Source organism: Panthera leo, chromosome B1 (assembly GCF_018350215.1).
Source record: "Panthera leo isolate Ple1 chromosome B1, P.leo_Ple1_pat1.1, whole genome shotgun sequence".
Taxonomy (NCBI): domain Eukaryota; kingdom Metazoa; phylum Chordata; class Mammalia; order Carnivora; family Felidae; genus Panthera; species Panthera leo.
The window spans coordinates 132,089,574-132,115,447 of NC_056682.1; the positions used below are offsets into that span (position 1 = coordinate 132,089,574).

At 40.9% G+C, this 25,874-nt stretch overlaps 1 protein-coding gene, 1 long non-coding RNA gene and 1 pseudogene across 4 annotated transcripts in view; 1 reads left to right on the forward strand and 2 right to left on the reverse strand.

The window, feature by feature from the left end:
* Positions 1-14,036, reverse strand: part of HERC6 (HECT and RLD domain containing E3 ubiquitin protein ligase family member 6) — a 61,868-nt gene extending 47,832 nt beyond the window's left edge. For 2 of the 3 annotated variants that reach the window (XM_042935923.1, XM_042935921.1), the window contains exons 1-6: positions 13,483-14,034; positions 10,552-10,711; positions 8,690-8,766; positions 5,346-5,573; positions 3,912-4,006; positions 2,068-2,195 (exon numbers count right to left, since the gene is read on the reverse strand). In XM_042935923.1, the coding sequence (XP_042791857.1) occupies positions 2,068-2,195; positions 3,912-4,006; positions 5,346-5,573; positions 8,690-8,766; positions 10,552-10,711; positions 13,483-13,681 (887 nt within the window). In that variant the 5' untranslated portion in view covers positions 13,682-14,034. Of the gene's footprint in view, positions 1-2,067; positions 2,196-3,911; positions 4,007-5,345; positions 5,574-8,689; positions 8,767-10,551; positions 10,712-13,482 lie in introns of all 3 variants that reach the window. The other variant, XM_042935924.1, reaches the window with a different exon arrangement.
* A 650-nt stretch (positions 14,037-14,686) lies between these two features.
* Positions 14,687-15,426, reverse strand: LOC122218055 (annotated as a pseudogene).
* A 1,488-nt stretch (positions 15,427-16,914) lies between these two features.
* Positions 16,915-23,917, forward strand: LOC122218058. Its single transcript, XR_006201827.1, has 3 exons — positions 16,915-17,048; positions 19,633-19,730; positions 22,839-23,917. It is a non-coding gene; the product is annotated as an uncharacterized LOC122218058 (long non-coding RNA).
* Positions 23,918-25,874: the final 1,957 nt, after the last annotated feature.

Consider the following 25,874-nt stretch of genomic DNA (forward strand, 5'->3'; position numbering starts at 1 on the left):
GGTGGGCAGGGCCGCAGTCAGACCTGATGTCTGACCACAGACTGGTGTGTCCCTTCTCTTCCCCTCTCCTAGGGGCAGGATTCACTGTGGGGTGGCATGGCCCATCTGGGCTACTTGCACACTGCCAGGCTTGTGGTGCTGGGGATCTGGCATATTAGCTGGGTTGGATCGGCAAGGTGCACAGGGGCGGGAGGGGCAGGCTCAGCTCTCTTTTCCTTCAGAGATCTGCTTCCGGAGGGGCCCTGTGGCACTGGGAGGGAGTCAGACCCGCCGCCGCCGGAGGGATGGGTCCGATGGATCCGCAGAAGCACAGCGTTGGGTGTTTGCGCGGTGCAAGCAAGTTCCCTGACAGGAACTGGTTCCCTTTGTGGTTTCGGCTGGGGGATGGGCAACGGAGATGGCGCTGGCGAGCGCCTTTGTTCCCCGCCAAGCTGCGCTCTGTTGTCCGGGGCTCAACAACTCTCCTTCCTGTTGTCCTCCAGCCCTCCCGCTCACCGAGAAGATCTGTTAACTTATAACCCTCCAGATGTTAAGTCCCGCTTGCTGTCAGAACACACGCCAGCCAGCCCCTCTGCTTTTGCCAGCCAGACTCAGGGCCTCTGCTTGGCAGATGGGCTGCGCCTCTGCCCCAGCTCCCTCCCGCCTGTCTGGGTTGTGCGCACGGCCTCTCTGCCCTTCCTACCCTCTTCCATAGGCCTCTTGTCTATGCTTGGCTCCAGAGAATCCATTCTGCTAGTCTTCTGGCGATTTTCTGGGTTATTTAGGCAGGTGTGGGTGGAATCTGATCAGCAGGACGTGGTGAGCCCAGTGTCCTCCTACGCTGCCATCTTCCCAGAAGCCCTCCCCAAATATTAACTTTTTAGTAACCTTAAAGACAGAATATTATTGATAAGTCTTTACTATGGTTTCTATCATTTGTGTTTTATTTTTTTATTTTTATTATTTTTTAAGGTTTATTTTTGAGAGAGAGAGAGCCTTGTTGGTGCATGCACACCAGCGGGGGAGGGACAGAGAGAGAGAGGACAGAGAATCTGAAGCAGGCACCTTGCTGACAGCTGAGAGTCCAAGAGCCTGATGCAGGGCTGGAACTCACAAACTGTGAGATCTTGACCTGAGCCACCCAGATGCCCCTATCATTTGTTTTATTATTATTTTTAAATGTTTATTTACTTTTAAGAGAGAGAGAAAGATAGAGTGTGAGTTGAGGAGGGGGAGATCGAGAGGGAGACACAGAATCCAAAGCAGGCTCCAGGCCCTGAGCTGTCAAGCACAGAGCTTGATGTGGGGGTTGAACACATGGACCGAGAGATCATGACCTGAGCCAGTCAGATGCTTAACTGAGCCACCCAGGTTCTCCTTCATTTGTGTTTTAAATGTAAGCTTTGTAGGGCTCCTGGGTGGCTCAGTCGGTTGAGCCTCCGACTTCAGCTCAGGCCATGATCTCTTGGTCTGTGAGTATAAGCCCCGCGTCGGGCTCTGTGCTGACAGATCAGAGCCTGGAACCTGCTTCGGATTCTGTGTCTCCCTCTCTCTCTCTGCCCCTCCCCTGCTCATGCTCTGTCTCTCTGTCTCAAAAATAAATAAAAACGTTAAAAAAATTTTTTTTAAATAAATGTAAGCTTTGTTATTTATAAATTGGGTAGATAATATTCAGTGTCCTCATAATTAGGTTATGCAAAACTCTGAATGCATATGTAAATATGTATTATCTTCTATTTGTGTGGGAATACTTTAATTTTGCTTTATCAACTCAAGTAGGCAAGTACCACTGTTTTTATTTTAAACCCTCTTGCCAACCTTCAGCACCTAATAAGGTGGTCTATACACAGTAGACTTCCAATAAATTCTTATTAAATAAATGAAATGTCTGGAATAAAGAAAAAATAGAAAACTTAAACTATATTTAAAAGAAGTAAATTTTCAGAAAGGAAAATGATCTAGAAAAATAGTAGTTACATATTTTGTGTTTTAAGTTTTGAAACATTGCTGAGGAGTCATTTCTAAATCATAAAATATAACACATTCTACTCACACTAAAAACAAACAAACAAAAAACTAGCCTATTACCTTCCGCAGTCTATCTGTGAAACTAGGCCTTCAATTCCTTCCATGAGTTGTGGACCTGTCTTCTCAGCAGTGGGGCTGTGTCCCAGCTGTCCACAGCTATTGTCTCCAAATGTGAACACTTTCCCATTCTGTTTAAAAAAGAAGGAATAGAAGGAATCAAACTAATTTCATATTTAAAAAAGTAACTAGAAACTTAAAGATAAGTATCATCAGAGAATTATATGAGAGTACTATATGAAGGGTCTTATATTTATTATTTCTAAGAGTGTATGTAAGTTAACTCATTAAACATGAAAAACCATTGGCTTTCATTGTAGAATCAATGGATGGCTCAAGAATAACACATTTAAATAGAGGGTTGCTTTATTTATTTGAACATTTCTCTGAAAATAATCTTTTCTCAAAAGATGATTTTTTTAAAGTGTATTTATTTTTTTTAGTAATCTCTACACCCAACCTTGGGGTCGAACTCACAACCCCACTATCAAGAGTTGTATGCTCTTCTGACTGAGCCAGCCAGGGGCCCCTCAAAAAATGATTTTTTTTTTAAAGTTTTGTTTATTTATTTTGAGAAAGAGAGAGAGAAAAAATGAGTGTGAGTCGGGGACGGGCAGAGAGACACATGGGGAGAGAGAGAATCCCAAGCAGGCTCCGTGCTATCAGCGTGGAGCCTGACGCAGGGCTCTATCCCACAAACTAAGAGATGGGGACCTGAGCTGAAACCAAGAGTCTGGAGGCTCAACCAACTGAGCCACACAGGTGCAACCAAAGATGACTCTTGATTAAAACAACTCTAGCTTTCTCCTGTCCACTAAGAATAATATAATCCAAACACACTTTTAAACAAATAATACCGGGGCACCTGGGTGGCTCAGTTGGTTAAGCGTCTGACTTCGGCTCAGGTCGTGATCCCATGGTTTGTGAGTTAGAGCCCCACATCGGGCTCTCTGCTGTCAGCACAGAGCCTGCTTCGGATCCTCTGTCCCCGTCTCTCTCTGCTCCTCCCTCGCTCACGCTCTCCCTCTCTCTCTCAAAAATAAACATTAAAAAAGTTAAAACAGGGAGCCTGGGTGGCTCAGTTGGTTGAGCATCCGACTTTGGCTCAGGCCATGATCTCGCAGTCTGTGGGTTCGAGCCCTGCATCGGGCTCTGTGTTGACAGCTCAGAGCCTGGAGCCTGTTTCAGATTCTGTGTCTCCCTCTTTCTCTGACCCTCCCCTGTTCATGCTCTCTCTCTCTCTCTCTGTCTCAAAAATAAATAAATGTTAAAAAAATTTTTTTTAAAGTTAAAACAAGTAATACAAATTATTTTAGGTATTTAGTTTTTAAATAATCATTTCAACCACACAAATAGTTTTCAAGTCTATTCCTTATGGCTATGGAGAGAATCCACCCCCTTGGAATATACTATTTGGCCAGTATAACAAGAGGAAGCAAACATTTACAAAGCAGGCTCATAATTTTGCCAAGCAAGAAATGGAACAAAGTAGGTTCTAGTCTATAATTTGGGTTATTGAAATCTGTAAAAATTACTTCATCTCTTCTATAATAATTTTCACCTGTAGAACTACATTATGAATGAATCATTGCTAAAAGGATTCTCTCCTATATTAATCTAACTCAGCGGGTATCTAAAAATATTTCCTAAAGCTGAAGTTAGCTTTTGTTAGAGGATCTTGAAACTTTCATGGTTTATATTTGGCTAATTTCTCCTCTTTAGATATTTGTACATTGAATGGATATAGTTGAGATACTGATACGCATATGGCTTTTAACAACAGCCAATAGCTATACCTTGTGGTAACATTTCTCATTTGCCAAAAATAGCAAAACATTTTAGATTACCTGGGTAAGCACTGCAGTGTGCTCATGACCACAGCTGATATAAACCACACCGAGAGTTTTCAGCGCACTAACTGAACGAGGCTTGTAGCTTTGCACTGTTGAAAGAAAGTACAATGTCTAGAGTCTAAGAAACAGCCTCAGAATCCATGAGTTTTTACATCTTTTAATATTTTTATCATCTTGTAATTAGTTAACATAATTTTTAAAATGAACACTCAGAAGTATTATAAAATAGAGGGAAAGCCCTGCTTTGGAAAAGAAAGAAAAGCAGTCCTTTAGCATTTATTTCTGGAAAATTTGATCTTCTATAACACCTAACACTATTCTCCTACAAAGCTAAGTTTTAAGACCTTTATTCCCAGTAATATTGCCATTATGTTATATTCATTTCTGTCACATGGTAGGTGTTCTGCAAATATGCAATAATAATTGAGAAAATAAGACTTATTTCATGTTGGCAGAGTTAAATGAAACGAGATGTAAGTACTGGTACTTAACAGGCACCAACTATGTTAGCTGAATGTAAAGAACTGAACAGAGGAGGAAAGGGTTCATGGGGAAGACTTCACAGTGAGTTTAAGGGTTGCCAGGAACTGGTTTTTCTCCAGCTAGCATCTTCTAATCCAGTGATTCTAAAACTTGACTGCACATTGGAATAACCTGTGGAATCTTTAACAATGACCGATGCCTGATTTCCATCCCCAGACATTCTGATTTACTTGGTATAGGGTCTAACTTGGACACTGCAACTTGTTTGGAGGGGGTGGGCACTGGGATTTTTCAATGCTCTTGCAGTAGAAAAAATAAGGGGCTTTGGAAGATGTCCGTGTCCTTTCCCCAGAGGCTGTGAATATGTTAGGTTATACTGCAAAGAGGAGTTAAGGAAGCAGATGGAATTAAAGTTGCTAAACTGTTGACCTTAAAATAGGGAGGTTAGCCTGGATTATCTGTGTGGGCCCAATGTAATTACAAATTCCTCCTTTGACTGAGGAAGAGGGAGGTAGGAGAGTCACTGTCAGAGTGACTTGAGGAAGACTTAACCAGCCATTGCTGGCTTTGAAGAAGGGGGCTATGAGTCAAGGAATGTAAATGAACTCTAGAGGGGGAAAAAAGCAAGAAAATAATGCAAGGTCCATCCCCACCCCACACCTGGTTGTCCCAAAGCTGCTGACACTTTTTTTTAGCCCACTGAGACCTGCATAAGACTTCTGACTACCAGAACTATAAGATAAGAAATCTATGTTGTTTCAAGCCACAAGTTTCTGGTAATATATTATAGTGGCAATCAAAAATTAAGATGGCATCCCAGGTGATTCTAATATACTCCAGAGCCTGGGAATCACTGCTCTAATCATTGAGAGTACCCTTTGCAGAGCTGGTCTTCCAACTGGAAAGAAAGAATGATTTACTGCAAGAACAAGATTATCTTGTTACCTGGAACATTACTCCCGAAGAAGGCCAGCTGCCCTGCATTGTTGCTTCCCCAGCCAAATGAAGTCCCAGAGAGAGACAGGGCAAAGCTGTGGGCCCCGCCTGCAGCCACCTGAGCCAGGGGGATGCCATCCAGGGACCTCACCCTCTGTGGGCTGGCTTGGGAGGGGAGCTCTTTCCCCAGGCCCAGCTGCCCATGGCTGTTACTTCCCCATGAAAACACTTGGCCATCTACAAAAATAAAGAAGAGAAATTCAAAATTGTAAAAATATTGGAATACCAAATTCGAGTAGAAACTACCACCCTAATTCTAAAGATCTTTGATACTTAAATAGGGACAAAAGAGGTTAGCGTATTCTGACTAAAGGCAAGGAAGATGGTCAAGAACACCTTCAAAAGTCCCTTCCAACAATATCCACTCCTCTTCTCCCTCCCAGTCAAGGGCAACTGTGTTCTTTCAGTTGCTCAGACTAGAAATCTTGGGAGTCATGCTCATCTCCTTTCTTTCTTTTACACCCTTCTACCTAGCAAATCCTAAAGTCTCTATCTTTAAAATGTATCTGGAATCTGACCACTTCTCACCTCCCCACTGTTACCACCTTAGCCACCAAGCCACCATCACTTTTCTCCTGGAAGATTACAATAACACCTCACTGGGCTCCCAGAATCCATGTTTGTCTTTTCTCCAAAGGGTAGCCAGAGTGGTCTTTTAAAAAAATAAGTCAGACTGAACCCTTTAGGGATTTTCTGTCTCACTCAATAAAAGGACAATTCTCACCACAGCTCACAAGCGCCAGGTCACCAGGATTCCCCATGACACATCTCAGACTTCATTTCCCCCTTGCTCATACCTTTCCAGAGCCCCTGCTGTTCCCTGTTGAGTATGCCACAACCTCATGGCCTTTACATCTGGATCATTCCTTTGGATCATGGCCTTAGCATCTTGTCTCCCTCCTCCCCTTCTTTTGGTGTCTGCTCACCTTGTAAGAAATAGCTTCCGTGACATCCTTTATAAAAGAGAAAGACCCCTTTCCTCTACTTGAGTACTTGCTCCCATTCCCTTACCTGGCCTCATTTTTTTCCCCCACACCCTTGTCTCTGTTATATGACATAATTATTTGTCTATGTGTTTAAGGCTCACTTCCCCTACATACCCCCATAATATAAACTCCATGAAAGCACAGTCTTAGGTTTGTTCACTGCTATATCCTCTTTGCTGGAAACATTATAGGCACTTAACAAACATTTGTGGAATGACTGGATGGGAGAAAACAACCAACAACATTTTATGTTGAATTTGACCAGAGGTGGATAATTTACATGAGGTCAAAAGTCAAGATCTTCTAATGTTTCATTGTCTACCCAGGAAACTGCCAAGGTGTCTCAGATGTTTATGTTATTACATCTAATTTTTTCTTTTTTAAACTCTTCTAAAGCTAGTTCTACCACTGAAAAGTATTTCTGAGGGCACAATGCAGAATGTCAAACCCACATTTAAGGTCTATGAGAACTCACAGTTCACCATAGCAAATGTACTGGGTACCCAGGCTTCACACAACCTTCACAATCCAGACCAATGTAAAGACAAATCAATACCCTGAGGAAATAATTCAAACTATTTCAATAATTAAGAAGAAGAAAAGTATGGAAGGAAAAGAGACTAATATTTATTGTACCCCTACTATCTGCTTTGGACTGTGCAGGATATATTGTATGTCTTGTTTCACTGAATCTTCTGAACAGCCTGTAAGGTAGACATCAGTACTCCTACAGATGAGAAAATCGAGAGTCAAGTTAAATAACTTGCCCTAGATCAAATAGCTGGAAATGGCAGGAAGGAATTATACAATAGCCACAGGATTATAGTACGGTCTCATGGCCTGTGTGGTCCAATGGTTAAGCACTTAGGATTGGGATGTAAACAAGTATTGGTTCAAATCTCACTATCTGTTAGTGTGTGACCTTAGGCAAATTGCTGAAAGTCTGAGTCCAAATTTCTTCATTTCTAAAATGAGAATACAAATAATGCCCAGGTTCAGTGTTTGTTAAGTGACTGAATGAGATTATACATGTAAAGCATTTCACAAAATAGCTGGTGCGACAGAAGGCAACCAGGAAATAAACGTTGGCTATTCATAGCCCTTGTGGCACAGCTGCAATTATGCATAAGATATCACCTGAAGGACATACAAATGTTAAATGTCTCTTGAAGGCAATCAGAATATGCCACCCCAAAATATGTCATTTTGGCATAAGGGTTATCTTGAGCTGAAGGCAATTGAGAATCAATCTATGCAGGAAAAGTTCTCTGCCCCTCCTCTTATCCACCCAAAAGCAATGTATATATTTCCCTTTGTGAAGGTGTCCTTTCCTGCACCAGGGATGGGCAGTGACTCATCACCAGAGATGGAAAGTCTGCATCAACATGAGTCTTCACAAATAACTCTTAATAAAATAACTCTTATCTTCCATTATTTCCACATATTTCCAAGTCACTTCCCTACAATTGATCATCCTGCAAAGCCCAAATCTTTCCTTTGTTAAAATGGTATATAAGTCCCCAAGTCTAATGACTTCTTGAGTTTCACTTCTTTTTTGTGAACTTCCATGCATGAAAATATTAATAAAACTCGTGCCTTTTGTCTTGTTAATCTGTCTTTTGTCACATAAATTTGCAGGCTACCAGGTGCTAAACTTAAGAGGCTGGAAGAAAAGTTTTTCCTCTGCAACACTCTCCATTGAAAAATTTTGAATGATGATGGACAAAGGATGGGGGATGTTAGTAGAAAAAATATAGTCATGATTTTGATACCTTGACTTTTCTTTCTTTTCTTTTTAGGTAGGTAAAATCCAGCACAGAGCCCAACGTGGGGCTTGAGCTCACAACCCTGAGATCAAGACCTGTGCTGAGGTCGAGTCAGATTCTTAACTGACTGAGCCACCCAGCCACCACATTGACATTTTGACTTTTCTTTCTTTGATCTAAGTCAAAAAAACAAATAGGCCTTAGTGTATTTGAGTCTGCCAGTATATACAGCCATTCAGCACAAAGGGCAAAGTTCTGGAAATAAAACCACTACTAAATTCTGAGAGAGTCAGATCAGGTCATGAGAACAGAGATGACCCTTTATAGCATCGATATGAATGAGTCACTACTTAGAGTATAATAAGAACAAAGACAATTGAAAAAACAATGAAGAACAATAGAGCTTATGAAATCTAAAAAGTTAAAAACTTCTAAATGCATTAAAATTAGTCCCACTGCATTAAAAATCAACAGGTATCATTCATATTAAAAACAAATTACTTTGTAATGATACTTAGAAGATCCAAAAAGCCATTTTTACCTTCTGATAATGCCAGAGAGTGGTAGTTTCCACAGGAAACTTGTATAATTTTTATACCAGTCAGAGTTTTTATCTTCCTGTAGTAAAAATGATACAAAAATCTATTAATCCTTCTTTAGAGTGGCTCACCAAGTGAACTACAGATATGTAAAATGATCCCAGGTAATACATTTGGTTTAGGGAAATAGCTTTCTTTACTTTTTTTATGAGTTGGGCTACTTTAATGTTTTTTTACAATAGAATAGTTCTCTTGATGACTGCAGATATATAGGGCTGTTTGGTAATAATCAGAAACACCACAGTAATGGTGGTTTTCCTGATTGGTGTATAATCTTTAGAAATTATAAAGAATTACTTGCTTAAAACTGCTGTCAAACCAACATTCAACATTCATGCGTTCATCATTTTCAGGATTGTTGGCAACCTGGGCATATTTTCCCTAGAAATAATTTATTTTCTTACATTTCTGTAGTACCTTTAAGCCAAAGCCTTCTAAGTGTTTTTAACATGACATCAACAAGCATAAAGGTACAGAGCAGAATCTAAACAGTTATAATACACAAGTGATTTTTATTGGACTTTTAATGCAGTATATAATGTACTAACTTTTATTCTATATTTATTGCCTTAAAAGAAAAATAAATTTCTTCGTGCACATATGACACAGGGCTTTAAAATTTATAGAACACTGTTATTTACATCACCTGATTTAAGCCCTATTTGATAAATAAATCACTAGGTTGAATCCTATTACATTGCCATTTTTGTGGATCAAAAAGGTAACTACCAGCAATTTCATATGGTTGCATCTAGTAGTGGTCAGAGTTCTAGTTTGCTCTAGGGAATCATGTTATAGGTATCATGTTGTAGAACTAGACTCAAACCTTCGTCTTTTCATTCAAAGTTCAATGCTTGTTCTCCAAAGCCACAGCACACATACAATTCAAAACCAGAAGAGGTAACGAAAAGTAACCTCCTAGTATTAAAAATCATGCTTTTTAAAATTCTTACACATGTAATTCATGAATGTACAATTCAGACTGCTTGTCATATCATTTGTCCTAGGAAGCTGTTTATGAGGATATGATTCCTCCCCCTTATCCCATCATCTTACTACTTTTCCATAAGTAAAAGTTTCCTCTTCTGGTTTGGATCCAGTGATAGGGGGCATGCAAATTAACTGACAACTGACAATAACTGAAAGGAGAAAAGACAAAATTTATTTATATGTACAGATGGGAGCTGCCAGTAATGGAAAATTTGTGGAATCACTATATATATATATATATATATATATATATATATATATATATATCAGTATAGCAAAAGGGAGGTTTTCAAGGCTTCAGTAGGAGAGTATGGAAGGTTTCATAGGGTTTTTTTGGTGTTGTTTGGGCAGTCTGTCTTCATAGCATCTGAATTCATAAGAAACTCCCTCCAAGCTGTGAATGGCAGCTGTTTTTTTCAAGGAGTCTTTGCTTTAGTCAGAAGGGAATTTCCAATAAGATTTCTTTCTGCATCTTCTGTTCAATGTTTTTACTTTAAAGTAATCTTTATATTTTATTTTTATTTATAGGTTATGTTTATTTTATATTTATTTATTTACCAAGTGGGTCCCCTCGGTTATTTCCAATATATGAGATTAAGATCAAGGAGTCACATGTTCTCATTTTACCCTGCCCTTCTTCATAGGACTCTAATTAAATAATAATTGGGGTTAGGAGTTTTTTCTCTCACTACACTATAATCATTGAGGTTAGGGACTTTGTCATAGTATCTTTGTACCCTGACATCTTGCATGGTGCCTAGCACATGAAACTCAAAAATACTGAATGAATGAATGAATGAATGGAAATACTTACTGAGGTATAAGATTTATTTCCTTAAATTCTCCAATTCCCAGCTGCCCTTCAGAACCAGCTCCCCATGCGAAGACCCTTCCTTTGTAACAGACAGCAAGGGAGTGTTCCTTTCCACAGCTCACCAGTTCAACACGTAGAGTTTCCAATGCCTGAATTGGTTCTTCAGGAACAAAAACAAAATAAAACTTCTCAGAAAGATCACTCAGATTTCTCATCTTTTCCAATGGACTTTTAAATCATGCCCTGACATCCACACTAAAGTTTGAAGGAAAAAAGCTCAATGTGTATTACGCTGTCTGTATGGGAATATGGTTACTATTTAAAAGGATGAGCTTCAGGGGCACCCCGGTGACTCAAGTCAGTTGACTTTTGATTTTGGCTCAGATCATGATCCCAGTGTCATGAGATTGAGCCCCATGTCAGGCTTTGCGCTGAGCATGGAGCCTGCTTGGGATTCTCTCTCCCTCTGACCCCTCCTCTCGCTTTCAATATAGAATAGCATAGCATAGACTAGAATAGGATGAGCTTCATGGAGAAAGGGAACTTGTAGGAACTACGATGCTTGACTTAACATTTCTCTATAAGGATGGTAGCAAAACAAAAGGAGACAGAGGGAAGATGGGATTGCCTCCACTCTCCTCTTCTGACTTTCCTAGCCCTGAACAGTGAGAATAGTGAATTCCTTGCTCAGGAGGAAATGGGCAGGGAGCCTGCCTCATGAATGTGAGAGGCAGAAGCCAGATCCTCTCACAAAGAATGCAGTAGGAGCACCTGGCTGGCTCAGTCTGTAGAGCTTGTGACTCTCGATCTCAGGGTTGTAGGTTGGAGCCCCACATTGGGTGCAGAGATTACTTTAAAAAATAAAATCTTTTTTAAAAAGTAGTAATATGCCTCTCATGAGCCAAAAGTGCCCACAAATGAAAACCTAATCATTTGTAGTGTGATCCCTACCAGTCAATCTAAGCTTTTTCCAAAGTGTTTGTTTCTGAATTATTAGAGGTTTTGAGTTAAATATATCACATTTATTTTGAGGTAAAGAGAGAAAGAGAGAGAAGGGGAGGGGAAGAGAGACAGGGAGAGAGAGAGAATCCCAAGAAGGCTCCATGATGCCAGCACAGAGTCCTGATTTGGGGCTTGATCTTACGAACTGTGATATCATGATGTGTGTCGAAATCAAGAGTTGGATACTTAACTAACTGAGCCACCCAGGAGCCTTTAGTTTTCTTTTTTTAAACCTGTGTGATCTTATCCTTTTCAATTATTTAGTTTCAAACCATGGGGCAATAAAAAAAATGTCCCAAAGATTCATACACTCATGAAGGCTGAAACTGGTACCACATTCCTAGACAACAATTTGGCATCAAGTATTATGTTGCCCCTCATTTCCACCTAAAAGGGATTGGGATATGCCATCCCAAAATATTCCACTTGAGCAATTTTTGGAGTTGAAGGCAACTGAAAATCAAGAGAAGCAGGAAGAGTTCTCTGCCCTCCCCTCATCCACCTAAAAGCAGAGCATAAAATTTCCTTGTAAAGATGTACCCCCTCTTCCATACTAGGAAGAGAAGAGTAACTCTTATCATTAGAGTTGGCACTAAGATGAGTCTGTATAGACAGCTCTTACCAAAATAACCCTTTTCTTTCATTAATCTCTCTCATACATTTCCTAGTCACTTCCCCACAACTGATCATCCTTCAAAGTCCAAAACCCCTTTTCTTTGCTAAAATGGCATATAAGTCCCTGAATCTAATCACTTCTTGAGTTTCCCTTCTTTTCTGTGAACTCCTGTGCACATAAAATATTAATAAAATTGTATGCTTTTTCTCATGTTAATCTGTCTTTATCAGCTTAGTTCGTAGGCCTTCAGAACAAGAACTAATAGGGTAGAGAAGTTTTTCCTCCCAGACACAACACTTGGGATTATTCTAGGTAAGTAATCAGAAATATGGTCAAATAATGGCAATCATAGTATTATTTATAAAAACCCCTAATGAGAAAAAAAAACAAAAACCTAATTTCTAACAAAGAAAAATAATTAAATTGCACTGTTAAAGCCTAGAATGTTATGCAATAATTTAAAATGTATTTTCCAAAAGTACACAATAAGGGGGACCTGGGTGGCTCAGTTGAGCCACCAACTCTGGATTTCAGCTCAGCCCATGATCTCAGGGTTGGTGAGATGGAGCCCCGCGTGGGGCTCTGTGCTGATGACTCTGCTTGGGATTCTCTCTCCTCTCTCTCTCTCTCTCTCTCTCTCTTCCCCTCCCCCACTCGAGCTGTCTCTCTCAAAATAAATAAACATTAAAAAAAATCATAATAAAAGGGCAATGTTCATGATATGTTTCATAAGAGCGCAATTTACAGAGCTGCATAATACTGTGTATACAAAACTATATAATGACATGCTTTTATAAAATTAAATGTATGATAGAAAAAAGTGAAAAAAGAAATGCATCAAAATATTAGTAGTTGTCTTTGGGTATAGGAATTATAGGCAATTTCTTTTCCTGTGTTATAATAATCAGTAATGGTAAAAATGCTATTATGTATTTTATTTAAAAAAAAAAAAAATAAAGACGCCGTGGGCTATTTCTGAGAGTTAGAGGTGTTCCGCCCATAAACCAGTTTGGAAAGTCGTTCTGATCAGCCCAGATAGATTCGCTCAGGCAAGGACTAGTATGGAAAGGCTTAGTGGGAAGTACCACGTCTCTTTTTAAAGGAACGCGGTCCCGTTAGTTTCGCTGTCAGTTTCGCTTTGAAGATGAACTGGAAACCGAAAACAACCGCGCATCTGGAAAACGAAACTGACGAAGTTGCGCGCGAAGGTGTGGAGCAACGTTTCCCCGCCTCTGGAGGCCCAGGGGACCCGGGACTCCCAGCAGCATCCCCTGCCTGGCCCCGCGCCCCGCACCTTTGCCCCGGGCACTTACTTGGCTGCTCCTCGCGCTGCAAGCCTCTCCGCCCCAGCTGGCCCCGGCTGTTGTCCCCGCATGAGTGCACAGCGCCGTCGCTCAGCAGCAGCAGCGAGTGGCGCTCCCCGCTGGCGGCCTGCCGAAGCTCGGGACCGCCCCGGGCCGCAGGCCTCCGGCGCAGAGGTCCTTTGGAGCTGGCGCCCCAGCACAGGTACATCCCGCTCCCGCGCCCGGCCTCCAGTGGCTGTGCGTTAAGCCTGGACCGGCTTGCCAAGGTTAGTGACAGGCTGTGTGCTGATTTGCCGGACACCTGGAGGCTAGGAGGAACAGCCCGAGTCTGATAACATCAGGGAGTCCGACTCCCCACCCCGCAGCAGCACCGCCCTGGCACCCTTAGTCATCGAGCACCCTGGCCAATGGCTTTTGTGGATCAAACGTGACCCTCGAGTGCTGAGGAGCAGAGAGGGACTCCAGAGGAAGAGCTTCTGGAATTACTTACATACTAGCTAAGTCATTTATAAGCTGTGTGATTTTGGGCAAGTTGCCTAAGGAATCCGTGCCTCAGCTACCACGGCAATGAGAATGTGGAGAGTAATACAGCAAATCTAATGTTAGGGTAATTTAACAGATAATACATAATGTTAGAATAATGCCTAGGATGCTTAATAAAAGCATCTGAAGCATTTCCTAAGCTGTTTTTGGCACTGGTAATGCAAAATCCTCATGGTACTAACATTCTGTTTATAAACAGGTAAATAGTATAATGTCAAGTGACAACATGAAGAAATATAACAGTAAAGTAATAGTGGGGTCAGAAGGAAGTTGTATTTTTTAAATACTTATTTCTTTATTAAGGTCTATTTATTTTGAAAGAGAGAGACTGCATGAGTGGGGGAGGGGCGGCGGGGAGAGAGAATCCCAAGCAGGTTCTGCACTGCCAGTATGGAGCCTGACTAGGGATTCGGAGGGCCTGAAGTGACAACCATGAGATCATGACCTGAGCCGAAATCAAGAGTCAGAAGCTTAACCAGCTGAGCCACCCAGGCGTCCCGGGAACTTGTATTTTTTGATAAGATTTCAGAGAACACTTCTCTGATGAAGTGACATTTGAGTAGGGAGCTTAGGGGACATGGGACATGAGGGAATGAATCATGTTCATATCTAATGGCAGAGGGTGAAGGAGAGCAGTTGGAAGGTTTTTTTGTTTTTTGTTTTTTTTTTAAGAAAAGCAGTTGTTAGTATTTAATGAACCTCTCTCCATGTGACTTCAGGCTACCAGGACACAGGCTCCCCCCACGCCTTTAATCTCCTCAGCTCTTCTACTGAAGAATTTGGCCTTCACGATGACAGGCTGTTTAGGGAGCTTTCCCTTTCCCAATACTTTGTAGTAGCCCGATCACACCACATCAATGATAGGAGCAGCTCCAGTCTTGTTTTTGGCAGCATTTACCCGTGTCTGCTCACTGACCAAGGTCCATAGTTTATCAAGGTTAACAGTTGGATAGAAGCTCTGGTTCCTTTTTAAGTGGTAATGCCTCACACCAACTTTTCCAAAGTGACTTGGATGATATTTGTCAAAGTTGATCCTGTGGTGATGCATGCTGCCAGCATTATCCCGGCCTCCTGGGTGCTTCCAGTGCTTGCCGATGAGGCCGTGGCCATGGCTCACGTGGCCCCAAAGTTTCCGGGTCTTTCTCAGTCTGGATGGCATGTCAGCAGCCTAGAAGAAAGAGCACAGTTGGAAGGTCTTGAAGAGAGAAGTGACATGATCTGACTTTAGTTTTAAAAGATTCCTTCTGACTGCCATGTAGAATATAATAGAACAAAAATGGAAGCAGAAAAGCCAGTTAGGAGAGGCTGCTGTAGGAGGCCAGGTTGGAAGGATGCCCTTGGGACTAAGGCAGTACCCTAGAAGGAAGGAGAGAAGAAATGAACACATTCAAGATGTTTTGAAAGAGTCCACAGATTTGCTGATGGGTTGGAAGAAGGAGGAGAGAAAAAAAGAAAGGGATGAGGATTATTCCAAGGTTGGCCTGAACAGCTGGGTGAATGGTAGTTCCCTTTCTTGGCATGGGGAAGCCTGAGTGAAGCTTCACTTTGGGGCTGGTGGGTCAGGAGTCCAGTCTGGTATTAACTGTGGGATGCTTGATATATAAGGAGGCAATAGGATTAACTGTTTTGGAGTTGTGCAGAGGAGTCAGGGTGGAGTCATAAAATTGAGAGTCTCAGTGTGGAAAGGATACTTAAAGCCAGATGGGGGATTGAGATCACTCAGTGGGAGGTGAATGTGGCTAGCCTATAACAGAGGACGGATCCTAGAAGGAAGACCAGGAAGGGTGGCATGTACCAAGCAGGTGACGAACAAGGGAATGATCATCTTTGACAATTGCTTGTTGAGCAAGATATGGATTGAGTATTGATCTTTAGGTTTGGCAAAATAGAGGTCGTTGGTGACTCTGACAATGTTAGCCATCATTGGCATTACTGTTTTATTTTTATTTTTACTTTTTTAAGTTTATGTATTTATTTTGACAGTGAGAGAGAGGGAGTGCATAATACATGTACAAGCAGGGAAGGGGGGTGGTGGTGGCGGTGGAGGAGTTAGAGAGTGAGGGAGAGAGAATCCCAGGCAGGCTCCAAGCTGTCAGTGAGGAACCTGACTTGGGACTTGAATGCATGAACCGTGAGATTATCACCTGAGCTGAAGTTATTGAGCCACCCAGGCACCTACCCTGAATGTATTTCTTAAAAAAACAATCATCTGGAGAGCTAACATGTAAATGTATTGTGTCCCCATCACCTAGCACAGTGTCTGCCACATAAAAAGAACTCAATAAAAGTTAGTGAGATAAGTAAATACAATGCAACTTAAACCGATCATACTTCTATTGCTTGAGAAAGAGATAACTAGATAACTCTCAGTTCATCTGTGCTCATGCACTTGAAAATGGTAGCTCCATTTATTGAATATTTACCATGTGTTGGCTATTTTATTTATTTGTTTATTTATTTTTAAAGTTTATTTATTTATTTTGAGAGATAGAGTGAGCAGGGGAAGGGCACAGAGAAAGGAAGAGAGAATCCCAAGCAGGCTCCACACTGTCAGTGCAGAGCCCGACACAGGGCACAAATTCACCAATGGTGAGATCATGTCCTGAGCCCAAATCAAGAGTCAGATGCTTAACTGACTGAGCCACTCAGGTGCTCTATGTGTTGGCTATTTTATGTAAAATACCTACTTTAGTTCTTTCATCAGTTTTTCTCAGTTAAGATTCTTTTGGTTGCAAGTGACAGAAAATATGACCTAAGCTCATTGAAGCAAAAGAAATTTACTGTAGATTGCATTATGCTTATTCAAAAATATTTGATTTGCCTCTCTGCCCTATGGCATCAAGCTTGAGCATGTGAATGTGTTCTCGCCAATGACATGCCAGCATGGAGTGTCTTCTGGGCAGATGGTTTAAGGGCCAACAATTATTTACCTACTCTCTTTTCCCTCTATTACAACTGTTGATTTTCCAGATCGAGATTAGCTTCATCATCCTGGGTCCCAGATTAGAAACCATAACCTAGCAGAGTTACAGGTAATCTTTGTAGCATAAGTGAAAAATCAGTGTTCATTGTTGTAAGTCCCTGAGTTTTTGGAAGGTACTTGTTATTGCACAGATTGCCTAACTTAGAGTTTTCTGACATTCACATACTGAAAAGTCCAATCAGCATGGCTGATTTCAGGAAAGACTGTCAACAAGGACTTAATGTCAGGGAAACTGGCTGGCATGTGACTTTTGATCTCGGGGTTGTGAGTTCAAGCCCCACACTGGGTGTAAGATTACTTAAAAATAAGATCCTAAAAAGAAAACAAGTGCTTAATGTCCTAATGATTCCATTTCTCTGTACCTCTTCACCCTATCTCCTGCTATGAGGACTTTGTCTTCCGGCTCCTTTGAGATAGCAAGAGAGTTTTGACAACTCTAATCTTTATTTATTTATTTATTTATTTATTTATTTATTTATTTTTAACCATACACCACATTTATTTTTCCAAAGAACTTCCAAACTCCCTCCTTGCTACAAAATAACAAACAAAAACATTAATAATATAGAGGTAGGAGTAATTTTTGAGGTTAAATTGTCATCTTAGTAGGCATCAAACCCTAGCTGAATTGCCTTGTGTGTAATAAAAGATATTCTTATGCCCTGAAATAGGTCATGAGATACTTGGGTGACAAACAGCCTTTTAATTTCAATGACACCTAGAGCCTCCCAGGATCTACTCTCCATTCTCTGCCTTCTCTTATTTCCATGTTTCGGTTTTGTACTGAAAAGCAGCCACTTCTACATCCTTGATCAGACACTAACAGCAGACCAGACATGGTAACTATAGTTCTCTCCCTCCCGACAACTCTAATCTTTATATCCAACTCTCTGCTTCACAGCCTTGGAGAATGTGGTGTTTAGGTGTGATGCTCTCACATGTCTCCCCCTGAGCCAATCAAGGCTGCCAGGAGATCGAGTCAGTCAGTCACTTGGCAGATTTGTTGGCCACATGGGGGTGGAACCTCACCCAAGCAGTTGGTCTGAGAGTGAGGAGTAGGCAGATTCCAAAATGAAATCTGGGCATGTTGCTGGAAGAAGTGGGGAACGGACGCTAAGGAGATAAGCAACAAATATTTTCCGTATTGTGTATCAATCATGTAAAATAGATATTATTATTCTCATTTGTGGGTAAGGAATCAGGCTCAATGTTTTGGTAACTTTGGCATGTGAGTGACAGGATATTAACATTGGTCAATTTGGCTAGAAAGCCTATTTAATTTCCACTATAACACACTCTTCAAGGTCTCTGATCTCGCCTCTTGTGCCCCCCTCAGGTTGATGGCACATCCTCACAACCATTCCACCTAGACAACTCCCGATTCATCTCATATTCCCTCCCCACTGCAAAATCCTTCCTGAACCAATTAGTTGCTGAAGGATGGATGTGGGCTCAGATCAGCAACATTTCATTTTCTACCCATTTTCTACCTCCACCACTCCTACCCTTCCTCAGCTCTTTTGCAATGATCTCTCACATGTCTGTATCTCTAATATCTGGCATCTCTAATTGATCTTATATATTCTCCTAAGAGTTATATGCAGAAAACACAGGTCTGATCATATTACTTAGCTTTTTAAGTAGGCCTATTGCTACAGAAAAATAAGTACAAAATCCTTTGTGTATAATTTACGGCCCTGTGTAATCTGCTTGTGACTGACCTTTCCAGCTGCATCTCACCAACAGTTACAGGCATCACACCCTCATATACCCACCCATACACAGGGACTATTTTCACAATGAACAGCCTGCCTTTTCCAATTGCCTACTTTCTTTTTTCCAATTCCATGCCTTTGTTCATAATATATCTTCTGTCTAGAATTTCCTTTTCCCCCCTTATGGGGAAAATTTTTGAAAATATGTGCATCTGATAGGCCTTTTCTATGGAGTCTTTCTTGGACTCCATAATATCAGTTACTCCTCTTTCTAGGCTCCTACAACAAATGATGCCCTTAGTATACACACACTCCCCAACTTGAAATTAATTTCGCTCCATATGGTTATATTATTCCATCTTTGCCCAACCAACTCTGTGAAAGACCTTAACATCTTTGTAGCCTCACCAAAGCCTAGCAAAGTGTCTGTTATATAATATATGTGAAATATAGTGCCTGGCACTTAAAAGGCACTCAGTGACTATCAGCTGAATTAAGTAAAATCCGTGGTTAATAGATTTCATCTTTACTGAGTACACAAAACATAATAATTGTCACTCACATTAGTATTCACATTTTGCAAAATCCTTCCAGCTGTTTTACCTCATGTGTCCTCAGAAGCACAGAGTGGGTAGGCATGGGAAGGAACACTGTTCCTATGTCACAGATGAAGAATTTAGGCTTAGAGATGTGAAAGTGATTTGTTTCAAATTACAGATAAGTGAGTGGAATAGCCCAAGATTTTTCTTTCCACCATATCATTGTGTCTAATGAGCTTCCCTTTCTGAGAGAACACCCAGGTGAAAAAACAGAAAAACAATATAAATTGACTGTCATCATATGTTTAAAATCAATCTTTGAAGATAATTTATACCTAACCTTTCCTACCAATAACCTATTTTTCTTTTTTCCTAACAGCGATTTCTGGAAGACAGGAGAATTGAGAGAAGCAAAAGAAAATAGCATTCCCTAACTACCTACCACATGCCAGTTTCCCTCACAGTAGATATACCCATGTAAGTTTTGCAACCGCCCCATAAGGTCCATATATGTCCTTGCATACAGATAATAACCCAAGCCTCAGGAAATTTTAGTGATTTGCCCAAGATAAATAGTAAGAAAAATGGGAGACCCCAGATTCAAATCATACTTCCTTTCTCCACTGCCTTTCTACCAAACAGCACTTACTCAAAGTGAGGTGAGAAGGATGTTACAAAGAGAATGAGAGAATGAACCTTCAAAAGGTCCTTACAAGCAAACGGGACTGAGGAAAGACAATAAACCAGTCAGGAGGGGTGAAAACAGCCCTGACGTCAATCCCTGAGGATCAGAAAGAAGGACACCTGAGAAGGGTCACTGCAATTCCATTGCTTTCCTCTGCCATCCTCTTCCTAGGCTCACTTCTGCTTTAACCTTGATGCTTCTGAGTCCAGTGTCCATCCTCTGTGCTGCTTAGCTAGGACAGCCCTTAGACTGGACAAATGGAAAATCTAACCCATTCTATACATTAGCTCCGTTTGTGATTACACTCCAGCTGCCACCCCAGTTACTGACAGGTAGCTCCCTGGCAGATGTCAAGTGGACAAGACAATTAGGACAGCTGGTACAAGTCAGTGGGAGAAAAAACTGACTTACCTATCAGAATGGCTCACATGAACAAGACAAGAAATAACAGGTGTTGGTGAAGAGGTGGAGAAAGGGAAACCCTCTTACACTCTTGGTGGGAATGCAAACTGGTGCAGGCACCGTGCACAACACTATGGAGTTTCCTCAAAAAGTTAAAAATAGAACTACCTTATAACCCAGCAATTTCCCTGCTAGGTATTTCCCCAAAGAATACAAAAATACTAATTCAAAGGGACACATGCACCCCTATGTTCACAGCATTATCTACAGTAGCCAAAGTATGGAAACAGCCCAAGTGTCCATTGCCTGATGAAATGAATAAGGAAGATGTGTATATATATGCAAGGGAATATTTCTCAGCCATAAAAAAGAATGAAATCTTGCCATTTGCAATGACATGGATGGAGCTAGAGAGTATTACACTAAGTGAAATAAGAGAAAGACAAATACCATATGATTTCACTTATGTATGGAATTTAAGAAACAAAATAAAGGGAAAATGAGAGAGAAAGAGAGAGGCAAACCAAGAAATAGGCTCTTAACTATAGACAACAAATTGATGGTTACCAAAGGGGAGGTGGGCATGAGGAATGGGTGAAATAGGTGATGAGGGTTAAAGATGTCCACTTGTGATGAGCACTGGGTGTTGTATAGAATTGTTGAATCATTATATTATACACGTGAAAATAGTATTACACTATATGTTAACTAACTGGAATTTAAATAAAAACTTAAAAAAACACCCCAAAATAAAAAAACCGACCTCCACAAACCCTGATGTTTCAACCTTACACAGTTTTTTTTTTTTAAGTTTATTTATTTATTTTGAGAGAGAGAGCTTGTGCATGAGTGGAGGGGGGCAAAGAGAGAGAATTCCAAGCAGACTCTGTACTGCCAGCATGGAGCCTGATGCAGGGCTTGAACTCACGAACTGAACCATGAGATCATTACCTGGGCTGAAGTCAAGAGTCAGAGGCTTAACTGACTGAGCCACCCAGGCAACCCTGTCTGCTTATAGATAAGAAATGGTAGTTTTGACTTCTAACTCTAGATGGCAGTATTAGTCAACTTGATCTCTTTATTTTTTCTTAAAATTTTTTTAACATTTATTCATTTTTGAAAGACAGAGAGAGCGCGAATGGGAGAGGGGCAGAGAGAGAGGGAGACACAGAATCTGAAGTAGGCTCCAGTCTCCAAGCTGTCAGCACAGCGCCCAACGCGGGGCTCAAACTCATAGACTGTTGAGATCATGACCTGAGCTGAAGTCGGCCACTTAACCCTCTGAGCCACCCAGGCGCCCCTCTTTATTTTTTCTTTAATGGTAGCAACCATTTTTCATGGCTGGCTGACTTATGGTTGACATCTCTTCTCTATAGGTAGTCTTACAATTATTCACAAGGATTTTAATGATTTTCTTTCCCATGCTCATTGGAAGATATTAGTATTTAAATTACTTAGAAAAAAAACAAAATGCTGTACTCACATGTTATATTATTATTGTAATTGCCATAACACATTGCATTGTAATGTTAACAATCTCAGAACACCAGAATATAGTCCTGAACTGGGAAGAAAGAGGAAAAGTGCCTCTGAATCCTAGAAATGGTTACCACTCAAGCCAGGGGCTTCAAAACATGTTAGCCAATAATAAATTGAGGGCTGCCTGAAATTTGTATATGAAACACTGTTTCACTTAATTTGTTAACCTGTGTGAACTAGTGCAGCTTTACCTGTAAATTAGGATTATTTTCATCTGAATATAAAAAAGCTGTCAAATAATAATAGTTTAAATACAGAGTAATGGTTTAAATACAAGTTTATTTCTCTCACACATAAAAAGCGCTGAGGTAAAGGGTGCTTGGGTGGCTCAGTCAGTTGAGCAACTGACTCTTGATTTTGGCTCAGGTCATGATCCTAGTGTTGTGGGATCAAGCCCTGCCTTGGGCTCCCCAATGGGCATGGAGCCTGCTTGGGATTAGCTCTCTCTTCCTCTGGCTCTCCTCCCTGCCCCATAGGTATGCAGTCAGGGGCTCATCTGACAGCTCCATTATTTTCCAGAAACTCACACACCTTCTATCTGCTTCATTAGAGAACCGAATTTACACTTCACGTTCCAAGATGACTGCCGGGGTTGTAGCTGTCACAGCTGTATTCTAAGCAGCTTAAAAGGAGGAATGAGGTTGCTTCCCCAAGTCCCACACCACATTTCTGCATGCATCTGATTTACCAAAACTTCACCTGGCTGTAGTAGTAGCATGAGATGCTGTAAAATGTAATTTTTAGCAGCACCTTACAACCCCAAAGGGGTTGTTACCTTCCTGTCACCAAGGAAGAAGGAGACGATATTAAGTAGCAACATGTCTTCTCCATAACCTCCAACATACTGGAACACACTTGTTTGCTCATTACCTGTGGCTGCTTTTCTGCTCCAATGGCAGAGTGTCACAGCAACTATATTGCCTGAAAAGCCTAAAATATTTCCTATCTGGCCTTTACAGAAGCTGTTTACAGACGCTTGGTTTAGACTGACGCTGGAGAAACAGGGAGAAGAGACAGCATAGGAGCAGGGACTAGGGTGAGGTGAGTGAGGCACACACTATTTAAGAGAAAGAATGCCAAAAATCTAATCAAATAACATTTAATGCAGTATTTCTAAAAATCAACACTAACGCCAAAAAGCCATGATGAACAAAATATCAAAATTTAAAAGAAGCAAGGATCAATACCAGTGTTTTACTGTGCCATTTCAGAGACTGAAACATAAGGAAAATCAGTAACTATGGAGATTTTTGGCGCTGCCTTTAACTTTTGCATGGAAGGCAAGTGCCTCACTCACTGCCCCCTGGTGGTGGCCCCGGTGTTACAGAGGTAATCTGGAGGCAGTGAGGATGGATGATGAGGGACAAAACAAGGTGGCAGAAGATATGGAGACTTAGGAGTGGATTTCAGATCTTAGATCTGAGGTCTCCATTTTTACGGGGAAATTTTCACTCATTTCACCCAAAGTAAAAGCCAAAGAGCATGTAGGCTGTGCAATTCAGCCACAAGTCCCTCAGCTCTACAACCTCATTCCTAAGTACTCTCCTCCTGGTTTCCTTCCCATTAACCAGCTGGATTCCTTACAGTGCCTTCACAAAGCCAGGAATGCTTCACCTCAGAACACTTGCTCTCTCGGTTTCTCCTCCCTGGAGTCCTCATCCCCCACATGCACAGGGCTCATGTCTCACCTCCCAGAGGCCTCTCCTGACCACGATTTTTAAGATTAGACCTAGTTCTCCATCCCACTCCCTCCCTGTTTTATTTTTTCCATTGTATCTATCAACCTCTAGTCTAGAATGTACTGATTTACTGAGTTTATGGTTTGTCTTTTATTGCCCAATTGCATGTTCTGTGAAGGCAGGATTTCTATCTGCTTTGCCACCATGGAATGCCCAGCATCCTCATCTCTAGTTTTCATCTAGAGAACCAGCCCCCCATCAATACTTGAGGACTAACAGCAGATCCAATAGAATGCATGGTGACAAAGGGAAAAGGAGGAATTATTCTCTTTTAAGGTCTTGGGCATTAGTTCTAACAGTGAACAAATACGCTTCCTACTTCAGCAAAAATGACAGTCTGAAGTGTGAAAATTCTCACATTGCCCCCTGTGACCTGTTGACTGGTCTTCCTATACGCTCATTTTCCTGCCTCTTGGAATTCCTAACTCCCTGTAAAATCCCAAATTAATTGCTTCCCCTTTTCAAGGGCAGCTTTAATCACAACAGCCAATTCTAGGAACACTTCTACAGAAAAGGGAAATCAGTTATTTCTCTGTGTTTATCTATAAAGATAGGGTAGTGTTTTATTGTTGTTTTTTGTTTTTTTGTTTTCTGTTGGCACTTTCCTTGACTATATTATCACGCACACTTTTCTGTTTCAGGCCGAGGTGATCTATCTGTAATTTGTTACCCTCTTGCTGTTTCTGCCAAGAATTAGTCATAAGTCATTTGGCTTCCTCACTTATACTTTTCAATTGCTGCTTCTCACAGTGAGTCCCTGCTTATTTTAGCAGGTGTATAAAGTAACAGCTGGTTGCCTGGCCATGCCTAGACAGCTAAAAGGTACTGTGGGTAGGACAGTCACGAAGAAGGAAGGAATAAGCTGAACTTGACAGTTAAAGAAAGAGAGGTCCTATATCCTAACTGCAACCTGTCCAGAGAATGTATCTTCCCATCACCCCAGATATTATACCTATGCTGGTAATTACTGAAATCTGAATATCAAAATAGTTTTTATACAGAGGGAATAATCACTATATGTACAATTCAAATATGGCTTTAAATCCTCCCCCAAATTCCTTAGCGATTGATTTTTCCATCTCATACCATAAAATAAATATATTTTAAAATAATTACCCTGTCCACCTAATAACAATAAGAGAAGTATATCAATTGCTTAGGTCAGGGGTCAGTAAGCTTTTGTATACTGAAGGGCCAGATATAGAGCCAGATAACATAAATGTTTTGGGATTTGCAGTCCATATATTCTTTTTTTGAGTTTTTATGTATTTATTTTGAGAGAGAGCGTGCACGCAAAGCAAGAACAGAGAGAGATGGAGAGAGAGCATCTCAAGCAGGCCTTGCGCTGATAGTGCAGAGCCTGATGCAGGGCTCAGTCCCACGAACCGTGAGATTACTACCTGAGCTGAGATCAAGAGTTGGACGCTTAACCATGCAGTCTATATGTTCTTGTCACGATTATTCAACTCTGACATGGTATCATGAAAGTAGCACAAGCAATGTATAAATAAATGAGTATGACTGAGGTCCAGTAAAACCTTGTTTATACATTTAAACTGGAATTTCAGATAATTTTTGTGTGTCACAAAATATTATTCTTTATTTTTTTCAGCTATTAAAAAATATATAATCCATTCTGAGTTCACAGGCCATGCAAAAATGGAGGGGAAGGGGCAGACCAGATTTGACTCATGGGTCATAGTTTGTTTGCCAGTCCCTGGCCTAGGTTTAGCAGTCACACAAGTAACCTCAGGGCATCTATTCCATAGAAGTAAGGGCATATTTGTAAGTAAGGATATTTATATATGGATTTTTTTAAAAACTTTCTTGGATTGGCAGGAGAAAGAAAGAAAACTAAATGAAATTTCCTTTAATAGGAGAGTGATTGAATAAACTGTAGCATAGCCAATGGAATATTAGGGAGTCATCAAAAAGAGTGAGTTAGATCTATACTAGTAGTCTTGGAAGAATTTTCATGATTTATTTATTTATATGTATTTTGAACGACAGAGAGAGAGAGAGAGAGAGAGCCAGCATGAGCTGGGGAGGGGCAGAGAGAGAGGGAGAGAGAGAATCCCAAGCAGGTTCCACGCAGTCAGCACAGAGCCTGATGAGGGGCTCAGACTCAAGGAACCATGAGATCATGGCCTGAACCAAAATCAAGAGTCAGACAATTAACTGACTAAGCCACCCAGGCACCCCTCATGATTTACTTTTAAGCTAAGAGAGCACATTGGAAATAAGTGATTTCTCTTT